Source organism: Zea mays, chromosome 3, assembly GCF_902167145.1.
Source record: "Zea mays cultivar B73 chromosome 3, Zm-B73-REFERENCE-NAM-5.0, whole genome shotgun sequence".
Classification (NCBI taxonomy): Eukaryota; Viridiplantae; Streptophyta; class Magnoliopsida; order Poales; family Poaceae; genus Zea; species Zea mays.
The window spans coordinates 177,887,516-177,897,670 of record NC_050098.1 but is presented as its reverse complement, the minus strand read 5'-3'; the positions used below and the strand labels follow the sequence as shown (position 1 = coordinate 177,897,670).

The 10,155-nt window shown below is 40.8% G+C and overlaps 1 protein-coding gene across 1 annotated transcript; it reads left to right on the top strand.

The window, feature by feature from the left end:
- The first annotated feature begins 1,958 nt into the window (after window positions 1-1,958).
- On the top strand, window positions 1,959-9,755 carry LOC103650940 (beta-galactosidase 7). Its single transcript, XM_008676543.2, has 20 exons — window positions 1,959-2,255; window positions 3,725-3,820; window positions 3,949-4,061; window positions 4,198-4,264; window positions 4,687-4,779; window positions 4,863-5,006; window positions 5,102-5,196; window positions 5,287-5,395; window positions 5,492-5,576; window positions 6,440-6,558; window positions 6,649-6,810; window positions 6,892-7,076; window positions 7,176-7,270; window positions 7,431-7,543; window positions 8,063-8,170; window positions 8,250-8,357; window positions 8,456-8,601; window positions 8,697-9,015; window positions 9,129-9,310; window positions 9,394-9,755. Exons 1-19 carry the CDS (start codon window positions 2,055-2,057, stop codon window positions 9,237-9,239), a joined length of 2,469 nt encoding a protein of 822 aa, XP_008674765.1. The 5' UTR covers window positions 1,959-2,054; the 3' UTR covers window positions 9,240-9,310; window positions 9,394-9,755.
- Window positions 9,756-10,155: the final 400 nt, after the last annotated feature.

Here is a 10,155-nt window from a genome sequence, read left to right as displayed (position 1 = left end):
CAGGTTGAAGCGTAAAAATCTTAAGTTTTGAGCATAAAATCTCTCAATTATAATCGTAAATACCTAGCTAATGTAAGAGGTTGATAGCTCTAGTAGGTTGGTATTACGATCCTATTTTTATGGCAGATCCGAAAAACATGGCAGTTGCATGCATGCAGTTTATATTTTTATACAAATCCAAAAATTATGGCAAAATGCATGCATGAGTCAAACATGTTCCCTTGCATGCGCGGAAATTTAGGAAAGATATGTGTGACAGTTTCTATTTTAAATGCTTTATTTCCTCCATAAATTTAGGATCGCCGCAACAGCCATGCAGCTAGACTCGTAATTATTATTTTATGATATATAGTGATACTAAATATGCTACACTGTGTAGATAATTATGCAATTGGGTATAATGCGTAAAAATCTGTTACCAGCTGCATGCACACGAATTTATGATGGAAAGAATATGCAATGAAAGGAGCTGAATTGCATGCATAGAAACAAAAAATTGTATTTAATGTTTTATTTCTTTCATAAATATAGGATCCCTCCAACAGTATGCAGCTAAACGCATTAGAACTAGTTTATGATATATACTGATACAAATTATACTACATGGTGTAGGTATTTATGCAATTCGTTACAGTGCGTAAAAAATCTGGCATGTTGTTCACTAGTGGACGCATCTCCGGGTGGAGTGTAAAACCTTAAGTTTTGAGCATAAAATCCCTCAATTATAAGCGTAAACACCGAGTCAATGTGAGAGGTTAATAGCTCTAGTAAGTTGTTATTACGATCTTATTTTTATGACAGATCCGAAAAACATGGTAGTCGCATGCATGCAGTTTCTATTTTTATACAGATCCAAAAATTATGGCAAAATCGTGGGAGTTTTAATTGCATGCGCACAAATTACGAACAACATAAATTAAAGAATTGTCTTTCCAATGTGCATGCAAAAAATATGCATGCAGCAAACTGATATACGAACTCCGTGTTTAAGCATAAAATCTTACAATTTGTAGCATAAATAATACATGTGATAGGCATAAAACACAATAATCGAAAAGAAAACTTGAATCGAAGGAGGTAGTCACCGGAGGACATCGTCGACGACATAAGCACAGATGTATGTCGTCATTGGGGCTGCTCGAACTGCGCCGGATCGGAGGATGTCATACGCGATCGTCGCTGCGCGCACCTCGCACCTTCCGTGACGCCGCTCGAACCTCACGCCTCGTGTGTCGCCGTCGCTACTCGTACATCGAAGGGCGCCGCTTGCTCGCCGGTCGTGGAAGTGCCGCCGCCTCGGGGCCCCGGGAACGCCGCCGCTTGCTCGCACAAGGGCACTGTCGTCGCTCGCCCTCTAGATCGGGGAGCCGCTGCCGCCGACCTGGGAACCGCCGCCTCTACTCCGGATCGAGGAACCGCCGCCACCGCATGTCGAGGTCGGGGAGCCGCGGCCACCGCAGCCATTGGCCGGGGGTCCACCGCTGCGCGCGCTATCGGGCAACCTCCGTCGTCGCACGCGCCGTCGCTAATGAATCTGGATGGGGCGTGAAAACTGAACCCTAGCACTCTGGATTTTTTTATAGACGTGTGGATCTGATCCGGCTCGACCGGATTGCACTGTCTGGCCCGGGCTTCCTCTAGTTATTGGAAGCCTAGGGCTCCTAATATACAATATATATATATAATACATGGAAAGGAATTAGAAAATAAGTAAATGACCGCTTAATCAAGTAGTAGATGTTTGTAGTCCTATTTTTTGTGAAACAAATGTGTTGGATGGTATTATTACGAAACTCTATGTCTACAAAAATAACAGCTAGCACATGTATGCGAGCTTTGCAACCTACCTCGTCCTCTGCAATTCACAACCTACCTCGGCGCACAGACGCAGGGGAGAGACTGAGAGCTACGGTAGTACTAGTATATAAACAACGCCAGCAGCACACGTATGCGATGGGAGAACAAAAAGCCTAGCACAACGCCAGCAGCACACACGTTACCTGCGGCGCGCAGATAGCAGCCGCAGCAGCAGCAGTAACACAAGACGGGCAGAGATGACGGGCGCCGGCGTCGCGACGGTGGCCATGGTTGTGGTCGCCGCGTTAGCGGCGGCGGGAAGAGGAGCGGGGGGCGAAAGAGGCAACACGACGGCCGGCCGCGGAGAGGTCACGTACGACGGCAGGGCGCTGATCCTGGACGGCGCCAGGAGGATGCTCTTCTCCGGCGACATGCACTACCCTCGCAGCACGCCTGAGGTACGTACGCTGTTGGATGTTGCCTATTGGATTGGAGTCTTGCTCATGCGTACGTACGTCGTGTTTTTGCACCGCTTCGGTTTGCGGGTTTTCCATCTCTCTCCGATCCCCCTCAGGCAGCTTTAGGTTTGATCGGCGCCAAGTTCTGTTCATCGATCGCGTTGCATTCTGATTTTGCTTCCTCTTCGACGTCTGAACTCCAGTCGTGAGCATCTGCGGCTTGTTTAGTTACTGCACCATGCATAAAAATTCTAGCCGCTTGCAACGACCGGACACTCGGTGCTCTTTACTGTGCTTCATAAAACCGTAAGAGGTGAGGTCACGGGCCATGCATGCGCACCGTTCTTCGAGTAAATCTCGGTCATCACTAGTGCTCGCACTGTTGCCCGGCCCGTGACTGCTAGAGATGAAGAAAGAAACGCCGCAAGAGAGTTGATAGCCCATGAGAAAAACGTGCCCTGGTGTTTCCTATAGTTTCGACGCTGACAAGTGGAGCAGGTAGGATACGGCCTTAGGAGGGACCAGCTGAAACTAACCATAGGCCAATGCTTTCGTTCCCCCAAGCCCTAAGCAAGTTAGTACGTGTCACGTTGGATATTTAATTTAAACACCAATTAAGAGTATTAGATGTGTAATTATAAAACTAGATAAGAAGACTAAATGGTAAGATAAATTTAGTAAACTTAATTAATCCATAATTAGCAAATATTTACAATAACATCAAATGAATCGTGGACTAATTAGACTTGATAGATTCATCCTTATCTATGTAATTAGTTTTATAATTGATTATATTTAATATTTCCAACTAGCTTCCAGATATCTTATGTGACAGGGGTAAACTACTTTAGTCAGCTGGATCCAAACACCAACTTAGCCCTTCAGCACTTCTGTTAAAATACAGGATTTGCTTGTGTTTTTACATAACAGATCAAAACACCAACTTAGCCATTCAGCACTTCACTTCTGCTAAAATCCATGATTTGCTTTTGTTTTGACATAGCAGTATGGAATAATGCACCACCAAAATAAGTATTGTGGTGTTCTATTCGTAGAACTAGAATCATTACCTGCAAGAAAGGGAAAACAAGGAGATCAGAACATACTACCTCTAATTTTTTTTTACTTGACGCTCGATAGTTCAAATATATACTAAAAACTGTCAAATAAAAATCGGAGGGAGTACTATATATACATCATAATTCATACCTGCAATATGAACGCCAGACACGTAAATATTTGTCAAAACAATATACAAAATACCAAATCATTTTAAGCATTTCACGAAGCAAAACTGCCGACCTTACATCCTCCAATTCGTTAGGGGCGAAAAAACAGAGATGGTGAGTATTGGAACAGTCAAGCAAAAGCAGGCAGCACCACGTACATTTCAAAGAAAAAAGTACAACATTATATTGCAGACTTATATCAGCAACCATATGAAACATAAAACTTCATTCCTTATACAGATGTGGCCGGACCTCATAGCGAAAGCCAAGAAAGGCGGCCTGGATGTCATTCAAACATACGTCTTCTGGAACGCACACGAGCCTGTTCAGGGGCAGGTAGGTGATATATAGAATCCCATATGTCAAACTTACAAGTTACAATCTACCAAAATAAAATTGAGAACTTAATATAGGAGCATTTTGTAACAATAATGGATTCTTCAAATTATCTTTTCCTGGATCAGTTTAACTTCGAGGGAAGATACGACCTGGTGAAATTCATCAGAGAAATACATGCCCAAGGTCTCTATGTAAGCCTCAGAATAGGCCCCTTTGTCGAGTCGGAGTGGAAATACGGGTACGAAAGCATGGAATACAATATTACAATTTCCATTATCCCCAGGCATAGTTAAAATTTGCTGAATTCAAATCATACAAACGACAAAGAAAGAAGAAAAAAAAAGTTCTTAATTGATTTTCTTCTATTCATGCAGAGGCTTACCCTTTTGGTTACGTGGTATCCCTAACATTACATTCAGATCTGACAACGAACCCTTCAAGGTATCCTATTTCAAATTGCATACTTGAGATAGAAAGATCATCTCTTGTTTCCTTCATGCCTTCTTTTACATGGTTAACAATGCAGCTTACCTTTTCTCAGCATATTTTCTCCTTTAACTCTTATAGTACAGAACTGCACTACCAACAGTCCATTAGCATATAAGCAAAATGTTTCGATATAAATTTTCGCAAGCAACAAAAGATACCCAATTTATGATCAAGTACAAATGTCAATGTGCCATACATGGTGTGAGAAGAGCATGTTTTCACCTAGACTGAAAACTCATGTTAAAATAAAATAATGAAAAGGCAAGGATAGATAAAGAGAACACTCATAGATGACCAAAACAGTGAAAGATAGAGGTAATTTCATTTTTACACTATTGTTTTGTCATGGTACATTATTCATATATAACATGCAGAGGCATATGCAAAAGTTTGTTACCAAAATAGTGAACTTGATGAAGGATGAAAGACTATTCTACCCACAAGGAGGCCCCATAATCATATCACAGGTCAGTTACAGGAACTAAAGAACACTTGTCCTTTGAACTCTATATAAGGTGAATGCTGTTTAAATTTTCAATTAACATTGCAGATTGAAAATGAATATAAGCTAGTTGAGGCTGCATTTCATTCAAAAGGGTCGTCTTATGTTCACTGGGCAGCGGCAATGGCAGTAAATCTACAGACAGGTGTTCCATGGATGATGTGTAAGCAGGATGATGCCCCAGATCCAATTGTCAGTGACTCAATGGCCAAATTTATACCATTATAGTGACTTATAATTGGCATATGATTTTTGAAAATCAATTCAATGTTGATGATATGACTTAGATTAATACCTGCAATGGGCTCATCTGTGGGGAAACATTTCCAGGGCCAAATTCGCCAAACAAACCAGCTTTATGGACAGAAAACTGGACATCTCGGTGCAGCAAGAACTCATGCATTTCTTCTAATATTTCTACCATATACTCCGTTTGGTAAAACACCTAACACAATGTTTCCCCTGAATACAGCTATCCTTTATATGGTCAAGATCAAAGATATAGATCAGCAGCAGACCTTGCCTTTGCAGTGGCACTGTTTATAGCGAGAAAGAAAGGGAGCTTTGTAAACTACTACATGGTAGAAAAAATGAAGCTATAGACCTGACAAAACTATTTTCAAAAGAATCTCTTAATTATTCTGTTACTCCTCTCACATGAGTTAAGATTTATGTAGTACCATGGTGGAACAAACTTTGGAAGGGTTGCATCTTCCTATGTAACAACAAGCTATTATGATGGAGCCCCTCTTGATGAATATGGTAAGCTTTTCATTTAACTTGCCCAACGTTGAGGACAACTAGTAACGGAAAATTTGTTGTATGAAATACCCTAATAAGAACATAACATGGGCGCACAGACTAAAAAAACTCGGCCGAGGAGGGAACTCGGTATTATATTAAGAAGAGACCGAAACATGGTCCCGGACGAGAAAATCCCCGAACCCTGGCCCCCATCACTAGTGGGACATAACCCGGGAGCGGGTAGGAGTGACACAGCGAGGGGATTTTTTAACTAAGCCAAAAAATCGCCCCCAAGGGGAATTAAACCCAGGACCTAGAAGTGCTGCTCGGAAGCCTCCATGTTGGTTGCGGCTTTAATCCAGCTGCGACAACGGTTTCTACAGTATTTTGTCTTTATGGATTGCAACTGCAGCAGTCCGAACAGCTACAGCTGCTGCGGCTGCAGGGCAGCCGAACAGACTAGGGCCACCCTATAAGATCACATAAAGGCCAATATGTCAGATCATAAAGCATATTTAGTTGGTAATTGATGCTCGATGACAACTTAGTTGTATTCGTACTATAACATTGAGAATTCTTCCACCACAGAAGCCCTTCTAGGACAGCCCTATGGTAGCTTTGGTGCAGAACCTCTACATGAAACAGGCAAAAGTTTTGAATTTGCAGCATTGTTGATCTATACTACTCGCTATTTTCTCAAGACATTGTACAATTCATACATATTGTAGCAGTTGGAACTTTGAAGAATAGGGAGTTTCCTACAAAATTGTATTCAATGGAAAGGATATTATGTTAAATTCAAGTACTTGATAATTACATTTATTTCCTTACAACATCAGCATTTAAATAATATCCATTGGAAGTAACAAACATACATCCAGGATTAATATGGCAACCGACATGGGCTCATCTCAGAGAACTGCACGCTGCAGTAAAGCAATCTGCAGAGACATTACTTTGGGGAGCATATTCTAATCATTCATTTGGTCAACAACAAGAGGTAAAATTAGAGTGAACTTGGTTTTTTATATTTCCAATAAACTACTATATTTTTCATCAATCTAACTGAGAAAATTTTGGTGTATTGCAGGGGCATGTTTTTGCAACAGATTCTGGGTGTGTGGCTTTCCTGGTAAACTTTGACATGCATAAGGTATCAACCATTCAATTTGGTGAAGGGGTGTTCCAGCTAGCTCCTAAGTCCATCAGTATCCTCTCACAATGCAGGGATCTAATATTTGAAACAGGCAAGGTGTGCATGTTACATTGACGAAACTCAAAATGCTTACGTACGGAACACCTTAAATGCTTGTTGTTGAAAATTTTATGGCAGATAAATGCTCAGCATGGTTTAAGAACAGCACAGGTAGTGCAACCTCTCAATCATGCTCATAGGTGGAAATTATTCAAAGAACCAATTCCTGCAGTACCAAGCAAAATCTCACATGTCAAAAACCAGCTATGCGAACACCTCTCAACTACAAAAGACGAAACAGATTATCTCTGGTACCTTTCCATGTAAGATTAGGTTCTTCCCAGCTTCTACCATTCAGCATTTACTCCTATTTCCAGCACTTTCTTGATTCCTGATAACCATATAATGATGAAATCATGCAGGTACAACTCTAGAAGAAATGAGAATGGTGACTTAGTGCTTAACGTTGAGGCACATGCACATATTTTACATGCTTTCATTAACAATGATTATGTTGGTAAGGACATAGATTGCACTCTCGTTTGCAAGTATATGAACTATGGAGTACACAACAAAAGTAGAAATAGGAATGTTATTCAGTCTAGGCTAAGTTGTTAATGAACAATTAAAACTTTTTTATCGTATTTATGTCTGATATATTTTCCATATTCTACTAGGAAGTGTGCACGGGAGTCATGATAAACCTGGCAACATCGTTCTTAATGTATCTATTTCACTAAGGGAAGGACAAAACTCCATATCCCTGTTATGCGTCATGGTTGGTTCACCGGTACAATGGCTCAACTTATTATATATGGAATATGGTCACAAACAACAAAAGCTAACCTATTGCCATCTGTCCGTGTTGCTTGAAATGAAATAAATAAATGACTAGACCGTACCTTGATGTTATCAATTTATCACATCCACAGCTGGTAATACTATTCAGATCCAATAGGGGAAAAGAGGAAAAGAAAAAATATAACTCCAAAGTCCACATAAGTATTTAAAAGAGTAAAATGCACCGTAGGTCCTTGAATTTTTCCCGTATTCTCATCTAGGTTCATGAATTCACACAGTGGTCCAAGTGTGAATTTATGTCCATGATTAGACCTATAGTGAATTTAGAATTAACCGCTTGAAAAGTTCAAGGACCAAGATGGTCACTTTGAGAATTTATGGATCTAAATGAGAATATAAGAAAAGCTTAAGGATCCATGGAGCATTTCATTCTATTTAGTGTGAAAAATTATTAAATCATAGTACCTAGAATGTGCATTAACCTAGGGTTTCATACACATACTGTAAGGACTCTGGCGCATATATGGAGAGAAGAACCTTTGGAGTGCGAAAGATGAGCATAAAACGAAGACAGCAGAGACCACATTCCATAAACATTGAGCTGTGGAAACACCAAGTAAATCAATCCAATCCAACGTTAATTATGAATTGATGGATCAACATCACATGCTCACTTTCAAGTGTGCAATGTATAGGTTGGTTTATATGGAGAAACAAATAAAATCTACACATCTGAAGGATCATCTCATGCAGAATGGACTGCATTTAGCAAATCCATACATCTGCCACTTATCTGGTATAAGGTATACAAGACGTAAACCTGTGCTGATGTACTTGACTTGCATATATTTACTCTTAGTGTTTGGATTAACAGCTTGGGAAAATTACTGTTGTTTAACAGACAACATTTGACGCACCATGGGGAAATGATCCTGTGACATTGAACCTAACTAGTATGGGAAAGGGTGAAGTGTGGATTAATGGACAGAGCATTGGACGGTACTGGGTCTCCTTCAAAACCCCCAGTGGGCAATCTTCTCAATCCATGTCAGTACTCAAACTAGTTCTAGTGCAAAGCAAATTCTTTTTGTACAATCATGACAGACCAATGTAAAATGTATTGTCTGGCTCTCTTTTCTAAGGTATCATATACCTCGATATTTTCTGAAGACTGGAGAGAACCTCCTAGTCCTCATGGAGGAAACTGGTGGCGACCCACTACAGATAACAGTAAACACAATGTCCATTACCAGAATCTATGGTACTGTCAGCGAGTTCTCTACACCATCTCTCTTGTCACGCGAAAATCATCCAGCTGTTCACCTCCGATGCGAGAAAGGCAAACACATAACAGATATCGAATTCGCAAGCTTTGGAAATCCTGTCCAAGACTGCAGAGGGTCTGGACAGAGCTGCCAAGGAAGTTGCCACGCAGAAATATCTGAATTCGTTGTGAAGAATGTAAAATTCTGCTACCCCAGTGCTACATTTGCATCAACGTGGTATACTATTGCCAAGATGCTACAACAAAGCGCAAATTCCTAATAACTGAATTACTATCTTTGTTCTTTCAGGCTTGCCTAGGAAGAAGGAAGTGCGTCCTTCCAGTATGGGCAAACAAGTTTGGAGGTGACCCATGCCCTAGAATTGAAAAATCCCTTTCTGTTGCGGCGATCTGTGGATGAAGAGAAGATGAACCACTTCAATCAAGTTGTGAATAATCAACAATGCAGGAGATTCCATAATCATATCACAGGTCAGTTACATGAACCAAAGAAACTTGTCATTTGAACTCTTTGTAAGGTGATTGATGTGTAATATTTCAATTTAACCTTGCAGATTGAAAATGAATATAAGCTGGTTGAGGCTGCATTTTCCATTCAATCGGGCCACCTTATGTTAACTGGGCAGCGGCAATGGCAGTAAGTCTATGGGATAGTAGCTTATATTGGGCCCACTACATAACCCTGGTTGTCAAGCTTAGACTTCATCACCTTCTACACGCCTCAGGGCTCAGGCTGTACACTAGAGTAGCAAAGCTGGACAGTTATTACCATGTTTCCGTGTACATGTCCAAGAAGTACACGCTTCAGGCTTCCAGTCAATGAAAGTAAGAGAAACCCAGACGAACCACTTATGTGGCGTCGCAGATCAAATCTTCAGTGGTTCTCATTCTGTATCTGATGGAAAAGAAAAAACCACAAACAGTGATGCTGTGACCGTTTGGTCTGAACGAACATTTTTTTTAGATAATGGGATAGAGTGTTCCCAGCCTACATCACGAAGATGACGGCATGTCACGCCAACACAAGACCAACAGATCCAACTCAAAGAGCCACAAGTGGCGATACAAACCCCAAATGCGTTTGGGTGGACAGCAAAAAGTAAAAACAACGCTCAAGAGCGATCCTATTACTAAACAACGCTCACAGAGCGATCCTATTACCAACAGATCTGACAAAATGTTTTCTTAGAGGATTTAGAAGAGGTTTGGACTGAGCTCATCGCAGTTACTTACTTAACTATTGTGGATCCCTCTTAATTGAACAGCGATTCCAATGACTCAAGAATTGTAAAAAATAAATTGTCGTTGTCCACAAG

Bases quoted from the DNA above. Each gene is read 5' to 3' on its own strand.
- LOC103650940 (XM_008676543.2), top strand. From the start codon at position 2,055: ATGACGGGCGCCGGCGTCGCGACGGTGGCCATGGTTGTGGTCGCCGCG. The intron at 5,197-5,286 runs GTGCAGCAAGAA...CCCTGAATACAG, and splicing joins ACAGAAAACTGGACATCTCG to CTATCCTTTATATGGTCAAG. The intron at 6,811-6,891 runs GTGTGCATGTTA...ATTTTATGGCAG, and splicing joins TAATATTTGAAACAGGCAAG to ATAAATGCTCAGCATGGTTT.